At 67.8% G+C, this 18840-nt stretch overlaps 4 protein-coding genes and 2 non-coding genes across 6 annotated transcripts in view; 4 read left to right on the plus strand and 2 right to left on the minus strand.

The window, feature by feature from the left end:
- The first annotated feature begins 2727 nt into the window (after positions 1-2727).
- Positions 2728-5068, plus strand: RPL10 (ribosomal protein L10). The gene is given in 8 exon segments (XM_077840139.1): positions 2728-2769; positions 2938-2978; positions 3092-3150; positions 3442-3549; positions 3729-3878; positions 4285-4433; positions 4435-4449; positions 4853-5068. Coding segments are annotated over 7 exon segments (660 nt in total). The 5' UTR covers positions 2728-2769; positions 2938-2955; the 3' UTR covers positions 5009-5068.
- Positions 3900-4031, plus strand: LOC144279340 (small nucleolar RNA SNORA70). The gene has a single exon (XR_013348667.1). It is a non-coding gene; the product is annotated as a small nucleolar RNA SNORA70 (small nucleolar RNA).
- LOC144279339 (small nucleolar RNA SNORA70) lies at positions 4607-4740 on the plus strand. Its single transcript, XR_013348666.1, has one exon. It is a non-coding gene; the product is annotated as a small nucleolar RNA SNORA70 (small nucleolar RNA).
- LOC144278870 (deoxyribonuclease gamma-like) lies at positions 5058-7846 on the minus strand. Its single transcript, XM_077840224.1, has 6 exons — positions 7715-7846; positions 7494-7606; positions 7298-7366; positions 6123-6413; positions 5766-5862; positions 5058-5393 (listed from the first exon to the last, which is right to left on the minus strand). Exons 1-6 carry the CDS (start codon positions 7844-7846, stop codon positions 5319-5321), a joined length of 777 nt encoding a protein of 258 aa, XP_077696350.1. The 3' UTR covers positions 5058-5318.
- Positions 7847-11779: 3933 nt separating this feature from the next.
- LOC144278871 (deoxyribonuclease-1-like 1) lies at positions 11780-16924 on the minus strand (the record flags this gene model as incomplete). The annotated part of the gene is made up of 9 exons (XM_077840225.1): positions 11780-12454; positions 12907-13003; positions 13088-13245; positions 13362-13474; positions 13701-13813; positions 14483-14569; positions 14658-14746; positions 14954-15130; positions 16676-16924. Coding segments are annotated over 9 exons (1218 nt in total), but the record flags the coding sequence as incomplete, so codon positions are not given.
- Positions 16925-16962: 38 nt separating this feature from the next.
- TAFAZZIN (tafazzin, phospholipid-lysophospholipid transacylase) overlaps positions 16963-18840 on the plus strand; it is a 4436-nt gene continuing 2558 nt past the window's right edge. Inside the window, exons 1-5 of the mRNA XM_077840226.1 lie at positions 16963-17067; positions 17494-17614; positions 18130-18258; positions 18516-18561; positions 18818-18839. Coding sequence (XP_077696352.1) covers positions 17506-17614; positions 18130-18258; positions 18516-18561; positions 18818-18839 — 306 coding nt within the window. The 5' untranslated portion in view covers positions 16963-17067; positions 17494-17505. The remainder of the gene's footprint in view (positions 17068-17493; positions 17615-18129; positions 18259-18515; positions 18562-18817; position 18840) is intronic.

Genomic DNA, 18840 nt, shown 5'->3' on the forward strand with positions numbered 1-18840 from the left:
CTAGTGCCCCTCACTCCTGACCTGCAGCCCCTGCTATCCCAGCTCTCCCCCCCCCCCAGCTTGGCTGCTGCCCCTCACTCCCGACCCGCAGCCCCCTGCTAGCCCAGCCCTGCCCCCCAGCCCTGCCGGTGCCCCTCACTCCCGACCCGCAGCCCCTGAGGGCTGCTGTATTTTTGTCTCAGCCTTTGGCTTGTGCAGCAGAGACACCTGCTGGCGCAGCTGGGGGTTGCAGGGGAACTGACCCCCCCCCCCCAACGCCCCCAGCCCATGCCTGGCCTGCTGGGCCCTACTGTGTCATCTTTCTCTCTCCCCCCCGCCCCCCGGAGATCTGCGGGGGCTTGGTGGGGCTCATGTCCCCCAGCCCTGGCGCGTGGGGACGATGCCCCCAGCTGACCTGGGAGGTGGGGGCTGGTGGCCCCTTCCCCACCGCCCCGGCTCTGCCCCAGACACGGCTGCATTGCAGACGAGCCAGCTCCTCCTGCTGCAGCTACGGGGGGGCAAGAATCGGCCAAGGCTTGGGTGGGCCGGCAATCCAGTGACGCGCCGGCATTAGCGGCCCCGGTTCCCTTAGGTCCCCGGCTGCCGGGCTCTGCATGGCGGTGTGGGGGCTGAGCCTCGTCTGTCACGCGGCAGGAGCCCCCGGGCCCCAGCCTGTGGGCGCTGAGAGCTGACAAACTCCCACTGGCATGGGGCCGTTTGGGGCAGCGCTTGGAGCTGTCCACATGGGAGAACTACGGGGGCGGGGGGCAGGGAAAGGCTGCAGCTGGGGCATTGGGGCAGCCGGCGCCCAGCTCAGGGGTGAGCGGGGTTTGGCCCGTGAGCCAGCCCAGGTTGCAACAGCCTCGCAGCGACGCCGGGTCCCAGGAGCGGGTGCCAGGGCTCGGGAGTCGGGCCAGCAGGCACGGGCAGCAAACGGAACATGCAGGAAGAGCGAGCCCTCGGCCCAGGCCCAGGGCCCTGCTCCGTCTGGGGGTGCTGAGAGCCTGGGGGGGGCCCCGCTCCGTCTGGGGGTGCTGAGAGCCTGGGGGGGCCCCGCTCCGTCTGGGGGTGCTGAGAGCCTGGGGGGACCCTGTTCCAGGTGGGGGCACTGAGGTGGGGGGGCCCCGCTCCATCTGGGGGCGCTGAGAGCCTGGGGGGGCCCCCGCTCTGTCTGGGGGCACTGAGACAGGGGTGGGGGGAAGCTGCCTGTGGCTGAAACATCCCAAGTCCCTGATGGGCCCGGTTCGGCTGCAGCAGTGGGGGCCTCGGCCGCCCCGGCCCTGGTTCTGAGGGCTCGGGTGGGGACGAGCCAACGTGCGGGTGTCGCGAGGTCAGACCAGCCGGGCACAAGTGTGGGGTGGGGTCAGTGTGTGGCTGGCTTCTGAGCGGGCGGTAGTTGCCAGTCCAGGCCCGGGAGTTTTGTGATATTCCCCCCCGGGTCCCCCCAAGTCCCCCTACACCCCGTGTCCCTCCCTCCCTCCCCCCCCCAGCCCCACACCACACACCCCCGTGTCTGCCCGGCACCAGGAGGCCTCGGCCTGCCCACGTGCCTCTGAGCTGCTCGTGGAGCGGGGCAGGTGGGGCAGGTCTGTACGGGCCCCCTCGCCCGCTCCAGCAGGCCTGAGCCTGGCCCCAGAGCCTGGCGGGCGCCCTGGGGCGCGGGCTCATGGCCACGGGCCCATCTGGCCTCGGGTGCCTTCGTGGTCCTGTCCCCACCCCCGGTCTCCCGCCCGGTCTCCCCCCAGCGTCACTGTAAGGCCCCCCCGGGCAGCGCCCGGGTCCCGCCCCCAGGCCGGCCCCCAGGGTCCGTTCTGGGGCCGCAATGATCGGGGGGGGACGGGGACGGGGACCAGATCCAGGCACAGCAGGGGCCCCGCATGAGTGGTGCCTCCCCATAGAGACCCAGCCCCACTGCCAGGGCATGACGGTCCGGGGGGTGGGGCTGAGCTGGGCCCCGCCGGCGGCCCCTGGGGCGGGGTTGCGAATATGCAAATATTCAGATATGCCGATAAGTTGCAACCAGACCAACTGTTAATCGGGGTGAATTAATTACACATGCAAATGAGGCCGGCCGTGCCACCAGCTACAGGTCAAACAAGCTCGGATCCCGCTATGCAAATGAGGCCGACTGTCCACATGCAAATTAGCTGCAATGACGCAGTTGGTGGGGCCCAAACCGGCTCCGGCAACGTCACAAAATATGCATCTTAGCTCGAGATGCAAATTAGCCGCACAATGCAATTGTATGCAAATCGGAGCGGTATGCAAATTGCACGGCGCGGAGCTTTGGGCCGCGCGCGCTGATCTGGGCGGGCCCGCGCGCCTCCCCTGCCTCGGGACAGCCGACACAGGGCCCGACCCACGCTGGCCCCGCCCCCATGTCCAATCAGCGTCGAGATATTTACATAACAGGGCAGATGGGCGGGGCGTAGAGGACGGGCGGCAGGCACGTCGATGGACACGCCTCGTCCTCAATACGCATGCGCAGCAACCGCAGGCCCGCCGGCTAGGTCTCTAAAATGGCGGCGGGATGGGAACAGCGCGCGTGCGCAACACGCGCGAGAAGGCCTGGTGTCCGCGATGCGCATGCGTTTCCCTCTCTACGCCGGAAGCCACTGCTAGAGCGGAGCCGCGGGTTGGGCAAGAGGGCGCATGCGCTGGAGGGCGAACGCCCGCCGCCATTGGCCGGCGCCGCCGCTCTACGCCGGAAGCGGGGCTAGAGCGGCGGTCGGGGCCTGCGTACAAAAGGTGCGCGCATGCGCGACTCCCTTCTCTTTGCCGCACGGCGAGGTGAGCGCGTGTCCGGGCTGGGAGCCCTGGGAGGGACCTGGGGCTGGGACCCACAATTCCCCGCGGCGCGGCCCCAACACTACCCCCCCCCGACACCCCCTTGCGGCGCGACCTCAGCGCCCCCCCCCCCCCCGCCGTGTCTGATCCGGTCTCTGCGTCTCTCTCTAGACCCTGCCCGGAGCCGCCATGGGCCGCCGCCCCGCGCGCTGGTGAGTGGGGCCCGGCCCGGCCCGTGGGTGCGTGTGGCCGTCCCCGGGGGTGGGTGTCCCGGGGCGGGGGGGCTGTTGGGGCTGGCCCCGTCTCACTGTCCTCTCCCCCCCAGCTACCGGTACTGCAAGAACAAGCCGTACCCCAAGTCCCGCTTCTGCAGGGGCGTCCCAGGTGAGTCTCCCCCCGTGTGTTGCTGGGCCCACGGGGGCTGGGGGAAGACAGGGCTGGGCCTGGGGGCCGTGGGGGGCGGGGTGGGAGGGGGAGGGGTTTGTGTGGGGCCCTCAGGAAATGATGTCATGCTACTAGTAAAGACCTGGGGGTTCTGCTAGGCCTCCTTCCTGGGGTTTGGGGGGTCTCTGCCAGCTTGGACACCCCGGGGAAGGGGCCCCACCTGAGGATGAGACCCCAGGGTCTGCTCTGGCTCATAGGGGGTCCCCTTCTCACCCATTCCCCCCCCCCCAGATGCCAAGATCCGCATCTTCGACCTGGGCCGGAAGAAGGCCAAGGTGGACGAGTTCCCCCTCTGCGGCCACATGGTGTCGGATGAATATGAGCAGCTCTCCTCTGAAGGTGAGGGGGTGGCTGGGGCCTTGTCTGGGAGGTGGGGGCTTGTTCGGGGGCAGTGCTTGTCCAGGGGGTGGAAAGTGAGGGGTGGGGTCAATAAACCTGCCAGGAAGATCCCAGCTGAGGGGCTGCTGGTTGGGGGCCCTCTTGCTCCCCTCCTGAGTTCACTCTGTCATCCCCCCCAGCGCTGGAGGCCGCCCGGATCTGTGCCAACAAGTACATGGTGAAGAGCTGTGGGAAGGACGGGTTCCATATCCGTGTGCGCTTGCACCCCTTCCATGTCATCCGCATCAACAAGATGTTGTCCTGCGCTGGTGCCGACAGGTGGGGGGAACGTGGGGGGCAGGGAGGGGTCCTCGCAGCCCACTAAGCCGACCAGCCCGCCTGCCGTGGGGGCCTGGTGTGCAATGGCTGCACACAGCACCCCCCCGGTTGTGTACGTGCTCCGTGCCCTGTATGGAGCACCTTAAGGGACCGCGGGGACATAGACTCAAGGGGTGTTTGGGAGGGGTGAGGGGCAGTGGATGTGTGGGGTGACACCCTAAGGGACTGTAGGAATGCGGGGGGGGCAGTGACCTAAGGGGACATGTGTGGGGATGATTCTCTTCGTGCTCAGGGGGTGTTTGGGGTGTGACTGAGGGTGGGGGATGTGGGGGGCATTTGTAGGGGTAGGGAATGTGGGCACAGGGCCCTTTGGCCATGCGCGCCCCCCCCAAGCTCATGCCCCATGGGTCCTGGCAGGCTGGCAGACGGGGATGCGTGGCGCCTTCGGCAAGCCCCAGGGCACTGTGGCTCGGGTGCACATCGGCCAGGTCATCATGTCCATCCGCACCAAGGCCCAGAACAAGGAGCATGTGGTGGAGGCCCTGCGCAGGGCCAAGTTCAAGTTCCCCCGGGCGCCAGAAGGTAATGGGGGTGGTTCTGGGTGGGGGGCTCCCCCCAGTCATGGTGGGGCTCCTTGGGGGGTTGTGCTTCCTTGGGGGGCTGCTGGCTCCCAACCAGTCCCAGGGCAGGGACTGGCTGGTTCAGTGGGGGAATGGGGCCTGTCTCCTCTGGGGCTGCCCTGCAGCCAGTTAAGCCGACCGGCCTGCCTGCTGTGGTGGCCCGGTGTGCAATGGCTGCGCACAGCACCCCCCCTGGTTGTGTACGTGCTCCGTACCCTGTACGGAGCGCCCTAAGGGACCGCGGGGGACACGGGCATCGGAGGTGTGGGGGGTGACACCCAAGGGACTGTGGGGACACAGCCGGTGTCCGCGGGAGACCTCCTGTGTAGCTAGCACCCCTGCTAACCACTGTCCCTGCCCCCCAGATCCACATCTCCAAGAAATGGGGCTTTACCAAGTTCAACGCGGATGAGTTCGAGGACATGGTGGCCGAGAAGCGGCTGCTGCCAGACGGTTGTGGTGTGAAGTACATCCCCAGCCGGGGGCCCCTGGACAAGTGGCGGGCCCTGCATGCTGCCTGAGCCCCTGGCTGCCCCCCATCCTGGGGTCCCCCCAGCAGGAATAAAAGCATTGGCCTCTAATGCCCACCTGTGTGTGCTGTGGGGCACAGCTGGGGGGGATCCCAGAGCCACAGCCCTCCCCCTTCTTTTGGGGGCAGCACAGGGCAGGATGAGCTGCAGCAGGGGCGGTGAATGCCTGGCTGGGGGGAGGCAGGGCGGGGCCCTGAGTAACTCAACTCTGGTGCTGCGGCTTGGGGGCTGCTGTGGGACAGCTTGAGCCCCCGCTGGATGGGGATGGAGGCAGGTCCTTGCCCTGAGGGCTGCCCCCTGCTCACAGCTCCTGCGGTGCCTGCCCGGCCAGATACAAGTTCACCTCCACGGGGTAATGGTCGCTGACCTGCAGGGCCTGTGAGGTGGAGTGTTAAATTGCTGGGGGGTTAAGGGGTGCACACCCCTCTGCCCTCCCCAAACTAGAAGAGAACCCATGAGCCCTCATTCCCAGCCCCTGCTGCTCTAACTCACCAGACCCCGCTCCCCTCCCAGAGCCAGGGAGAGAACCCAGGAGTCCTTGGTCCCATTCTTCCCTGGCCTGTAACCCACTCCCCTCCTAGGAGTCGTGGGCCTACCCACTTATGTCTCGGTTCTGGATGCTATCTGAGGGGGAGTGACACCTGTCCCCGCTCCCTCCTGGTGAGGGTCCCTGTCTCTGCTCCCTTCCTCCCCCCTTGTGCCCAGGGCTGGTGGGGGTGTCATTCCCTGATGCCAGGGTCCCTCTCACCTCCTCCTCCGACAGCCCCAGGCTCCTGGCGAAGTTGTAGGGTTTGGCTGAGCCAGGCACCACAGCTCTGAGCAGCTCATCCCCCTGGACCACGATCCTGGGGGGCAGAGAGGGGGTGAGGGGGTAGCTGTCCCTTAACTTGCCCCTTCCCTCTAGCCTGCACCAGTGCCAGAGCAATCCAAGGTGGGGGACTGCAGTGTGGAGAGAGGCAGGCCTCTCCCCAACCCCTACTCCTTTCCCCCAGAGGTTAACTGATAACCCTTTGCCAGGGGCTCTCTGCTCCCCCAGTTCTCCCTGCTATGGGGGGAGCCAGTCCCCCCACATCCCCATGCTGGTCCCCCCAGGCTACCCTAGTACCTGTCGTAGGCGCAGTGGGTCCGGGCTCGCACTGTGGTGTTGACGCCATCCCCGATCAGCCAGTGGAAGCGGGGATCCCAGCGCAGCCGGATGGACCCCCAGGCGTTGTGGGGGACATAGGCCCCCCCTGCATTTAAGTCCCCCAGCACCATCACGTTCTGGGGGGGGAGAGAGCAAGATGGGAATCCGGTCACCTGGGTCCTGTTCCCCTTCACCCCCAGCGTATGGGAGCTGCGATGGAACTGTCCCGGATGCCTGGCTCCCCATGGTGCTGTCCATTCTCTCTCTCTCCTTCCCTCCCAGATACCTGGGTCCCGTGGGTTCCCCCATACCTGGGTTCCCCCAGCGCTGGCTCAGCTCCTGGCAGACCCGGTGGAGCTGATCGATCTCATGGGGCGCATCCCGGGGGCTGACATGATGTGAGAGCAGCACAAAGTCCTTGATGGCTGTCGGGGGGGGGGGGGTGATGTTAGCGGGGGATACCTGATGCCCCAGCTCTTCCTCCTCCTCCCCCGCCCCCCCCCCTAGTGCTGGTGCTACTCCAGCCAGGGGGTTGCTGTCCCCGGGCACTGCACTGGGGAAGAGGGTTATAGCTGGGGGGGGGGGCGGTCATGGGGCATCACAAAGCTGCAGAGGGATTGGGGGAGGAAGAGGTGGATGGTGCGGGGGGGGGGCATGGGGAGGGGAACCCACCTGTGCTGGGCACATGGAAGCGGGCAGCAAAGGGTCCCCGGGCAAAGTCTCCAGCCTCCCCAAACTGGTACCAATCCGTGACTGTCACCAGGTCCGCCCTGTGGGAGAGCACAATGGGGTCAGAGCTGCCCCAGGGTGGGGAATGAGACACAGGGCTTTCCCCCTAGGGCAGAGGTTCTCAGACTGGTGGTAGGGACCCTTCAGGGGGTTGCAAGGTTATTACCTGGGGGTCGCGAGCTGTCAGCCTCCACCCCAAACCCCACTTTGTCTGCAGCATTTTTAATGGTGTTCTAAATTAAACACACTTTTTTATATATTTGGGGCAGGGGTCGCACTTAGAGGCTTGCTGTGTAAAAGGCGTCACCAGTACAAAAGTTTGAGAACCACTGCGCTAGAGGGCACCAGCTCTGATCTGGTCCCACCGTGGGGACTGGCTGGCTCGGGTGGGGGGGCACACAGGCCTGCCGGGGGGGGGCGGTTACCGATACAGGAAGACGATCTGCTCCTTGTAGGTCCCGCGGCCAAGTCTCCGGCTGCCCAGCTGGGCGTAGCTGTGGATGGATCGTACCTGCCCCAGGGAGAGAGTGGGGAACATCAGCGTGCTCACGCCTCCCTCTCCTGGGTGGACCCAGGAGTCCTGGTTCCCAGAGACCCCCCCAGCGCTGGGGGGGGGGGGACCCAGGGGCCTGGCTGGCCCAGTACCTGTTCAGCTCCCGCAGCAGGGCCTGCATGGCGTCACCCTTCATGTCCCGGACCTCCTGCACGGCAGCGATATCACAGCGCACCAGGATCTGCAAAGAGATGCCCGCTCAGTATGGGGAGCTGGCACTGTCTGGTCTCCCCCAGTGCCTGCCCCCTGGGCTGAGTCCAGCCAGTCCCCCCGCCCCCTGAGTGGGCACCTGCACGAGTGCGCCCATCACCCAGGTGTCGCCCGATTTGGCCTCCCCGAAGCCGTGTGCGTTGAAGGCGCAGATCTTGAAGCCGGCGCCGGCCAGGCGTAGCCCAAGCAGCAGCAGGGCCAGGGGGTGCATTGTTGGGCTGGGGGGAGCAGCAGCCAGGCAGGGACGAGGCGTGGTAGGTCTGGGTCCAGGCTGGGGCGGCCCTGCCCGCGGCTGCTCGTTTGCTGCTGAGTCAGCAGCTGGGGCACGGGGCCCTTTGTCCGGCTGAGCCTGACACGTGCAGGCCAGAGAACACCCTGGGCTGGACCAGTGTCCCTCGTGCTGGGCCATTCAGAGAACCCAGGAGTCCTGGCTCCTGACCTCACCCCACTCCCCTCCCAGAGCCAGGGAGAGAACCCAGGTGTCCTGCCCTCCCTGCTCTAACCACTAGTCACCCCTCCCTGAGCCAGAGAGAGCCCTGGCTGCCCCCCAGGTGGCTTGTGGGCGATGAGAGGAGCCAGTACCAGCTGGCTGGCCTGGGGGTCTCCAGCCCCCTCCATCCTGGTTCCAGTGGGTCCCCATTGGCCCTGGGCCTCACTAGCTGCCCGCTACAAGGTGTCCCGATCAGCCCTACTTGCATTTGGTGCCCTGCCATCCCCCGATGCCCCTCCAGCATCTGGGGGGGGTGAGTGGGGTACGGGGACTTCGCTCATTCTGCCCTGAGGATGAAAGGGACAGGAAACTTGTTGGCGAGGCAGACCCCAAAGGGTTAAACTAGGCACCAGCTGGGGGGGGATCCCCTGTATGTCTGACTTCCACCCCCCAACTCCAGAGGAGGCTGCATCTCAGTCCGAGTAAGGGATCCATGGATGCCCAGCCCCTGCACCCCACTGCAGAGGGGCATATTTCCATGCCACATGGAGGGGTTCCTGTATAACACCCCCCACACTAACCCCAGAAGTGGCTGCATCTAAGCCCAGGCAAGGGCTCCCCAGATATCTAGCCCTGCCCCACCCCAGAGGTGGCTGCAGTGTGGGGGTCAGGGGGTCACACTGGAGGCCAGAATCTGATGCATCTGAGCTGGGGCAGGCTGGTGTCACGATGCTGCTTTTGTCCGGCAGGTCGTACCAAGGCCGTGCCCTGCTCTGGGGGAACTGCCAGTCTGGGCCGGATGCCTGGGTTCTCTCGGGGCTCGCTTGTCACTCACCTGCAGCTTGTGTTAATTAATTGAAAGAGATTCGCGTCCATCCTCTCATGCCTGGTTCGGGCTGCCCCAGGTTGTCCTGCCCTTAGGCTGGCAGCCCCATTGCTGTGTTCTGAGTTTGGGCAACACCTGGCTCCGCTGGGGGCCTGGGGCCTGCCACGCTGCACCCAAATCACTGTCGCCGGGTGGGCGCAGTGACACCTGGCACTGAGTCACGGGAATCCCCATGCTGACACCAACCAGCCGCGTGGGCAGGGCCGGGCGCCCAGCTCACAGAGAGGGGTTAGAGCTGGAAGAGATGGAGAGCAGGGGGATAGGCCAGCTGCCGGCAGGAGCGATTCCAAAGGCGGGGTCCGGTCAGCGAGGACAAGGAGTGACTTGGGGTGGGGACCTAGGTTAGGGGGCTTTACAGCCACGGGGGGTGGGGCAGGCTAGGGGGCCGTACAGCCACGAGGGGGGGGCAGATGGGGGGCAGGCTAGGGGGCCGTACAGCCACGAGGGGGGGCAGGCTAGGGGGCTGAACAGCCGCGGGGGGGGGCGAGCTAGGGGGCCGTACAGCCACGGGGGGGGCAGATGGGGGGGCAGGCTAGGGGGCCGTACAGCCACGAAGGGGGGCAGACAGTGACTGGGGACCTGTTCTACAACCCTTTGCGTAGCACGGGCGCGGGGGCTCAGCCCATGGCATGAACAGGCGCAGGCTTCGAGCAAACCGGAGGGTGTGTGTCCTCCCGCGCCGCACGGTTAACCTGTGGAACTCGCTGCCGCTGCATGTTACGGAGGCCAGAGTGCAACAGGGTCGGTCAGTCCCTGGCGGCTGCCAGCCCCCTGCTTGGGGGTCCCTGAGCCGGGGTCCCTGCTGCGGCGCTGGCGGGAGCCGGACGGGGCCCACACCGTGGGGTCGGAGGGCGGGGCTGGGAGCCCGGACTCCTGGGTTCTGTCCCTAGGCCCAGCCCAGGCCCCGCCTCTCGGCTTGAGGGGGCGGGGCACAGAGCGGCCCAAGCTCAGCCCCGCCCCGCCCGCTCTCTGCTGCCACCTTGTGGCCTCCGCCCGAGAGGCGCATGCGCAGGGGGAGCCGTACTGAGGCCTCCCCCCATTGGCTGGCGCTGGGTCCTGGGTCGGGCGCCGGCCAATGGCGCAGGAGGGCGGGGTATAAAGGCAGGCGCGGGGGGGCTTGCGGGCGCCTGCTGGGGTTTGTGGTGGGACCCAGGCGTCCGAGGGGCGGGGCTAGCTGGGGGGACGCGGACTGAATGGTCTTGTCTCCCTGCAGTGTGTCGCCCCCCTCCCGGGCACGGGCTGCCCCCCCCCCCCGCCCTCCCCTCCATCTGCGCCCCCCCCCCCGCCCTCCCGGGCACGGGCTGCCGCGCCGCGCCCCCCCCTCATCTGCGCCCCCCCCCGCCCTCCCGGGCACGGGCTGCCGCGCCGCGCCCCCCCCCATCTGCGCCCCCCCCGCGCCCTCCCGGGCACGGGCTGCAGCGCGCCGCGCCCCCCCCCATCTGCGCCCCCCCCCGCCCTCCCGGGCACGGGCTGCCGCGCCGCGCCCCCCCCCCATCTGCGCCCCCCCCTCCATCTGCGCCCCCCCCCGCCCTCCCGGGCACGGGCTGCCGCGCCGCGCCCCCCCCTCATCTGCGCCCCCCCCCGCCCTCCCGGGCACGGGCTGCCGCGCCGCGCCCCCCCCCATCTGCGCCCCCCCCCGCCCTCTCCGGGCACGGGCTGCCGCGCCGCGCCCCCCCCCATCTGCGCCCCCCCCCTCCATCTGCGCCCCCCCCCGCCCTCCCGGGCACGGGCTGCCGCGCCGCGCCCCCCCCGCCCTCCCGGGCACGGGCTGCCGCGCCGCGCCCCCCCCCATCTGCGCCCCCCCCTCCATCTGCGCCCCCCCCCCGCCCTCCCGGGCACGGGCTGCCGCGCCGCGCCCCCCCTCCATCTGCGCCCCCCCCTGCCCTCCCGGGCACAGGCTGCCACGCCGTGCCCCCCCTCCATCTGCGCCCCCCCGCCCTCCCGGGCACAGGCTGCTGCGCCGCGCCCCCCCTCCATCTGCGCCCCCCATCCCCGCCCTCCCGGGCACGGGCTGCCGCGCCCCCCCATCTGCGCCCCCCCTGCCCTCCCGGGCACGGGCTGCCGCGCCACGCCCCCCCCACCATCTGCGCCCCCCCCCCGCCCTCCCTGGCACGGGCTGCCGTGCTGCACTCCCCCCCCATCTGCGCCCCCCCCGCCCTCCCTGGCACGGGCTGCTGCGCCGCGCCCCCCCTCCATCTGCGCCCCCCGCTCGCCCTCCCGGGCACGGGCTGCTGCGCCGTGTCCCCCCACCATCTGCGCCCCCCACCCCCGCCCTCCCGGGCACGGGCTGCCGCGCCCCCCCCATCTGCGCCCCCCCCGCCCTCCCGGGCACGGGCAGCCGCGCCGCGGCCCCCCCATCTGCGCCCCCCCCCTCGCCCTCCCTGGCACGGGCTGCCGCGCCGTGTCCCCCCCACCATCTGCGCCCCCCACCCCCGCCCTCCCGGGCACGGGCTGCCGCGCCCCCCCCATCTGCGCCCCCCCCGCCCTCCCGGGCACGGGCAGCCGCGCCGCGGCCCCCCCATCTGCACCCCCCCCCGCCCTCCCGGGCACGGGCTGCCGCGCCGTGCCCCCCCCATCTGCGCCCCCCCCGCCCTCCTGGGCACGGGCTGCGTGCCACTCCCCCCTCCATCTGCGCCCCCCGGGGCCACGTTGTTAATGGACCAGTCGCAGTTGCCCCTTCGCTTCTGTCCTGGCTCCCCACCCTCACTGGGAAGCAGCACCAGGGACCCCCCCAAACCCAGCAAACAGCCCCACTCAGGTTAAACAGCAACCAGGAAATGTCTGAAAGTACCTGGAGGGGTTTACAAAAAGAACAGGAGGACTTGTGGCACTTTAGAGACTAACCGATTTATTTGAGCATGAGCTTTCGTGAGCTACAGCTCACTTTGAGGGGGAGCCTGTTAGTCTGGACCCACAAGAACAGCCAGGCAGCGGAAAAAGGGGGTTTTTATCCACGAAAGCTTTTGCCCAAACTCCTCACTGTTTTTATGGAGGGGTTTAGTTGCTCTGTCACTTTAAAAAAAACCCACCCCTCTCTGGCTGCATTTGAACCCGTATCCACTGCCCAGGGATGCCCCTCCAGCCGAACGCTCTGGGCAGGCAGGCCCAGGACCTAGGGGGATGGACTCCAGCTGATCGGGTAACATCCCCTGGCCTCACGCCTGGGAACGCTGCCGGTTCTGTATTTGCTGCAGTGAGTTTGTCAGGTCTGAGATGAGCAGTTTCTGCATCTTCTGTAGGAGGGGGAAATCCAGGCATCTGAGTAAAGGCCTCTGCTGATCGGAGAGTCCAGCAGGTGGGTTTAGACTCCAGCCCCTCGGTCTGGTGTCCCCCAAGATCCATGCGCCCAGCAGTGCTGCATGGGGAGGTCAGACCCAGCCCTCCAGCCCGGCCAGCAGCATAGCCAGGGGCAGCAGTGCTGGGCCGGCTGGCCAGCACCCCCTCGAGGCTGCGTTCAGTTCCAGTTGCACCTCCACTGGGTAATGGTCACTGACCTCCAGCGCCTGGGGCCGGGGATGAGGAGACAGGGTCAGGGGGTGGGGGGTTTGCTAGAGATCCCCTGGCTCTGTATCTATGCGTGCTGCTGGCATTCCCAGGCCGCTGCCCTGCCCTGCAGGCGGTTCCCCTCCAGCTGGCTGGGCCGGGAGCGCTGGGGGCCAGGTTGCAGACTGAGCCTGACTCACCTGCCGGCCCAGACCAGCCACAACGCCGGAGGGGTTTCTTGTGAGCCTTGTGCTGACAGACAAAGGTCTGCCCTCCTCCCAGCACAGAGACCTGCCCCACCCCCCGTGCCCAGCTGTAGAAACTCCCCTGCAGCCCCCGCCCCCCCAGATCCGCACTATGCAGGGTGAGTGGACGTCTCTCACGCCAGGGCAGGTTTTCTCACCTTGGCCATCTTGGCGGCTCTTCTCTGACACCCCCTGTTCCCCCACCCCTCCCCTGACAGGGGCATTACCTTGGTCTCCGTGAGCCCGAATGTGCTAGGGAAGTCGAAGGGCTGGGCTGAGCCGGGCACCACCAGCCTCAGGCAGCGCTCCCCATGCACCACGATCCTGCGGGGGGGGGGAGGGAAGGGGGTTACAGCTCCCAGCATCTCCAGAGCACCCCCCCTCACCCCAGGGAAGCCTGGGTCCCACCTGTCGTAGGCGCAGTGCGTGCTGTTCCGCACAGTTGTGTCGGCAGCATCTCCGATTAGCCAGTGGAAGCTGGGCTCGCGCCGCAGCCGGATCTGTCCCCAGCGCTTCTTGGCCACGTAACCGCAGTCGGCGTTAAAGTCCCCCAGAAACATGACGTCCTGGGGGTGGGGAGAGAAAGCATCACCTGAGTTCGGGAGTGGGGCTAGGAGCCCCAGGACTCCTGGATTCCATTCTCACAGTGTTGTCTGTGCCCCCTGGCCAGCCCCCTCCTCACCTCTGTCCCCCAGCGGGCCTGGACATCCAGGAAGACATCGTAGAGCGCATCGATCTCCGTCTCTGCCTTCTTGGGCACGGTGTGCTGGGGGACAAGCACCAGGGTGGGGAGCACTGGGGCGCAGAGAAAGGAAGAGTAACTACAGGGTAGAGAACGCAAGCGTCCTGGCTCCCAACCCCTCCCACCAGACCCCACTCCCTGCCCAGCAGAACCCAGGCATCCTGGCTCCCAACCCCTCCCCCCAGATCCCAGCAGAACCCAGGTGTCCTGCCTCCCAACCCCTCCCCCCGGACCCCACTCCTCTCCCAGCAGAACCCAGGTGTCCTGGCACACACTCACCTTTGCTGGGCAGGCTGAAGCGCCCGACAAAGGGTTCGCGGACAAAGGCATCTGGTCTGGCAGGGTTCTCGTCCAGGTACATGTAGGAGTCGAGGAGCTGGGTGCGGCCGGACCTGCAGGTAAGGGGCAGGCTTAGAGTGGGGTTCGGGGTGGGGTGTGGGGGCACGTGTGCTGGATCCCTCCACTCTGGCGGGTTGATTTTACTCATCGATTTTTCTAAGGCAGACGTTGGCTGCACCGCAGTTCCAAGTCGTGGGGTGACTATTCGTGTCCTTTCACCTGTGCTTTGGTCATGCTGTGTGTGGCGGGGGCTGGATTGGACCACATGGGCAGCCGCTCTGATTCAGCCAGCGAACCCAACGCCCTGAAACTTGCAGGAGCTGGAAGGAAAATGGCTTCTTGCGAAGTGACGCGCCTGGCTTTGTTCTGCAGCGGTCGTGGTGGGACTGGAGTGTTTCTGCCCCCCCGGCCTGCACACCCCCCCGGCCTGCACACCCCCCCGGCCTGCACACCCCCCCGGCCTGCACACCCCCCCGGCCTGCACACCCCCCCGGCCTGCAGTCCCAGACCAGCCTCCTGGGTGCCTGTGGAACAGGAACTGAGCTGAACGCAGTGAAACAAGGAACTGGGTCCCTGCAGCCCAGGCCCTGGGTCCCTGTGCTGTGGGCCAGGCCCTGGTGGCCTGTCAAAGGGCAGCTCACTGGTGCCGTGTCTGAGCTAAGCGCCTTTGGTTGGTGACAGGCCAGGCCGAGGGCGTCACATTGCCCCGGGGCCGCACTCACCGGTACACGAAGACGTAGCGCTCCTGGTAATTCCCAGCTCCCAGCAGTGGGCTGCTCAGGGCCGTGTAGGAGTCGGGGCCTGCGGACCTGGGGGCAGGAGGGAACAGGGTGAGGGGGATCCCAGCGGTGACCCTCCATCCCGTCCCCCCTACGCCCCTGCCCCCACATAACCCACCTGTGCAGGGCGCTGACGAGTGCAGGCACGGCCTGCTCCTGGGCATCCATCACCTCCTGCAGCACTGCGATGTCACAGCGAGAGATAATCTGTGCGGGTGGAGCTCATTAGCAATATCTGCATATGCAAATCACACACCACCACCACCTCCTGCCTCTCCTCTGTCCCTACCCCTGGTGGCCTCCCTGTCTCCCCCCCTCCCCCACTGCTCCCTGTGCTTACCAGCGGCTCCCCTCAACCTCCCTGTGCCCCCCCACTGGTTCCCCTGGCCCTGGCTCCCCAAGCACCTGCCTCACCTTGACCAGCGTGTCCATGACGTCGACTTTGGCAGCTTTGGGGCCAGCGAACCGCTGCAGGTTGAAGGCACAGATCCGGAAGGGGGCACCTGCCGGGCACAGAAGCAGCAGCAGGGCGCAGAGGCAGTGGGGGGGGCAGCCCCATGGTGGGGGGAGCAGCGCAGGCCTGGGCAAACCCTGCAAGAGAGGGACTGATGGACGGACACAGCCAGGTGGAGGGTTGTGCAGACAGACAGATGGAATGGGGTGGGGGTGGGCACTCCCGGGCTGGCATTAAATCTAGACGGGGCTTCGTGGGGGCTAAATATAGCAACAACAACAAAATAGCCACAGGCTGCATCTGGCTCTGTCCATCACAAACACCCTCCCACCGTGCCCAGAGAGCTGCCCCCTCTCCCACCCCAGAGAGCCCCACACAACCGTCTGCCCCCCGGCTCCCCTCTCCAGAGAGCTCCCCACCCTGCACCCGTGCTCCCGCCCCCAGAGGCTCCCCCTAAAATCTCCCTTTTTGCTTCCCTCTCCCTCAGATAACTCTGCCCCCGGCCCAGCTCAGTGTGAGCCCAAGAGCCGCCCTCCCGTCCTGTGTGCAGAGCCGTGGGGAGAAATTAAAACACTGGGTCCCATTGTTCAGTCCTGTCTATCCAACACCAGCCCCTCCCCCCCGCTGATTCTCTGCCCCCCCAGCCACCCCTTCCCCCTCACCGGGTCAGGGACTCACAGGACTCTGCGGTATCATCCCTCCCCCCTGCAGTGGGGGGTGGGGGCAGCCTGGGGGACCCGGGGCAAGGACAGGAAGCTGGGGGGGGACACGGGGCAGGGACAGGAAGGGGGGTCCAGGGACAGAATGTGGGGGGGGAGCCTGGGGGATCCAGGACAGGGACAGGAAGCTGGGGGGGCTTTGCAATTTGATACCCCACCCCTGGGCAGCAACCCGAGGGGAGCGCTGCAGAGGAGGACCAAATTCCCCCCACCACCACCCCAGATAGCTCCTCAGCTGAGGGGGGACCCAGATCTGACCCCCAACCCAGCCAGGGAGCCCAGCCTTACCCTGCTGTCCCTGTGCCCCAAGCTGGCTCTGCAGTCTGCTCCACCCATGGGCCCCAGCTCCCCCCCCCCTCCGGATTTCACTTCCCCCCCACCCCCCCCGCTGGGCGAGGCTGGCCCCACCCCGCCGGGGAGAGGAGGTGGCGGGATCCCCGCCCCGCGGCAGGTAGCCACGGGAGAGGCCTGTGGGGACTCGCCAGCTGAGGGCCCCAGGCGCTGCCGTGCAAACGGGAACAGCCACAGACGCACCCACGGGCACCCGTGGACCCGCACACGGGCTGACGTGGCCGGGGACATGTGTCGCACACGCATGCCGGGCCTGCCCAGCCCTGCACGCAGTGCCGCGGCCGGCGGCACAAAGGGGCGTGCTTGGCCCGCCTGCCCGGCCACGGGACCCGGCCATGCCCCGCCCGGTGAGCGCCCCCAGCAGGGCCTGGCAGGAGCGGACGGGTCGCCGTGAGGTCATCGCACACGTCTGGGCCCAGGGCGATGTCACCCCGCGAGGTCACGGCTCCGGCGTGATGTCATCGCGTGTGGCCAAGACCTCACCCGATTCACTGTGACGTCACAGCGCTTCCGCGTGACGTCACCAGCTTTGTTGCGATGGCAGTGTGCGTGGCCGCGATCTCACCGCGGGAGGTGATGACGTCATGGCGTCTGATTATGACGTCAGCATACCTGCCCTGATGTCACGCTGCCGCGCCTGGGGGGGCGGGGACTGAGACCCCCCCCCGCGAGGCGCCACGGGGGGCGCTCCTGCCAGCCCTTCCTGCTGCTCTGTGCTGCCTCCTGCCCCGGCCGCTCTAGCCGCCCGGCCCGCCTCGGCTCGTCTGTCCCGGCGGGGCGGGGGCGGCCGAGCGACCGCTCTCTGTGGCCCCGAACCCGGAAGTCGGCCGCTCTACCCAGCGCATCTCGTATGCTCCGGAGTCCTCCGAGCCTCTTCGCGGCGCTGTGCGACACCTACATTTGCGGCCGGACCGGGCGCGCTTTACGGCCGGAGGGGCCGCCCGTGGCCGGCGGCCTTCACGACAGCGGGGAGGAGGCCGCGGCGCCTTCCAGCCGCGGGGGAGGTGGGAGATGGGGGTTGGGACGGGGGGCAATGGGGGGCGGGCGTGGAAGAGGGCGGGACGGGGTTCGATGTGGGGGGCGGGGCGGGGAGATGGGGGCGGGACGGGGTTCGATGTGGGGGAAGGGGTGATGGGGGAGGGGAGGGGTTCGATGTGGGGGGTGGGGCGGGGTGATGGGGAGGGGCGATGGGGGAGGGGCGGGGTTCGATGTGGGGGAAGGGGCGATGGGGGAGGGGTGGGGTTCGATGTGGGGGACAGGCGATGGGGGAGGGGGGGTTCGATGTGGGGGGTGGGGTGATGGGGGAGGGGCGGGGTTCGATGTGGGGGGTGGGGCGATGGGGACGGGGCGGGGTTCGATGTGGGGCAAGGGGCGGGGCGGTAGGGGTCGGGAGGCTGCCGCCCAATTGTGACCCCAGCGTGTCCCTGCAGGGGGGCCGGACGATGCCCCTGGAGGTGCCTTGGCCCTTCCCGCCATTCCCGCGGCTGCCGTGGACCCTGGCCAGCCGCCTGGTCACCGGCCTGGTGGGCACCTACAGCTGCTTCTGGACGAGTGAGTGCCGGGCCCCCGCCTGACCCATGCACTGCCCCCCCACCCTGAGCTCCCCCCCTCCCTCCACTGCCCTGCTCCTGTGCCCCCTCCCCAACGAGCCACTGACATCTCCACACCCCTCCCTCTACAGCCCCCCTGTCTCTGGCCCCACTGTGATGGTTCTTGGGGTGCCCCAGGTTGCAAGTTGCCTGGTTGTTACCCCCCCCCGGCATCTCGCTTGTGGGGTGTCAGCTCCCCTCCCGCCAGGCTACCCTCTTGCCAGGCCTTTGCCCACCTCTGGGCTAGTTAGCAGGAGGTACTCCTCAAATCCCACCAGGTCCTGGGGCCCCCCATATAGCTTCTGTCCCCGCAGCTACTGACTCCCCGTACCTCCTCCACACATCCCTTCTCCCCCTATAGTTCTCCTCCCACCAGTTACTGACCCGATCGCCCAGGCCACTGGGGGGTGGAGGAACCCAGCGCGGGTCTCCCCTGTTTGTTCCCCCCACATCTAAGTTGCCCCCCCTCCCCCGCAGGGCACATGAACCGGCTGCGGGTCCATAACAAGGAAGTTCTGTATGATCTGGTCGAGTGGCGCCAGCCCGGCACCCCCCTCATCACCGTGTCTAACCACCAGTCCTGCATGGATGACCCCCACCTCTGGGGTAGGCCCTGGGGGATCCCATCTCTGGGGGGAACCCCTGGAGAGTGTGGCTGGGAGGGGGATTTTCCATGCTAGGGGTGGGGTGGGGGGCAGAGCCCCTTTTGTCGGGGGAGGGGGCTGATTCTCGGTGTTATTCCTGCTCCCCTCAGAGCAGCCCCTGGGGAGAACAGACCCCTCCTTCACATCAGTTATCCCCCCTGGGGGGGTGCCTGGCTGAGATTCCCCCAGTAATTGTTCTCCGCTGCCCTCAATTTCCAGGTATATTGAAGCTTCGGCACGTCTGGAACCTGAAAAAGATGCGCTGGTGAGTGGGGAGGGTCTGTGGGGGCTGTATGAGGGGAGTTTGTGGGGAACCCCTCCCCATCAATTATCCCCATAACCCCCCTGCAGGGGCCCTAATCCACTACATCAGGGGGTCCACATTGTGCCGGAGGGTCCGAGGCAGGCCGGCCTACAGGGGTCCCCCACCCTGCTGTCATCTGTCCAGTGGGGGAGGGGCCAGCAGTGCTGCATGGGGATTGTGGCCCCCCCTGTTTATGTGTTATCTGCTCCCCTCTCAGGACCCCTGCGGCCGCCGACATCT

Source organism: Eretmochelys imbricata, chromosome 23, assembly GCF_965152235.1.
Source record: "Eretmochelys imbricata isolate rEreImb1 chromosome 23, rEreImb1.hap1, whole genome shotgun sequence".
In the NCBI taxonomy this organism is placed as follows: Eukaryota; Metazoa; Chordata; order Testudines; family Cheloniidae; genus Eretmochelys; species Eretmochelys imbricata.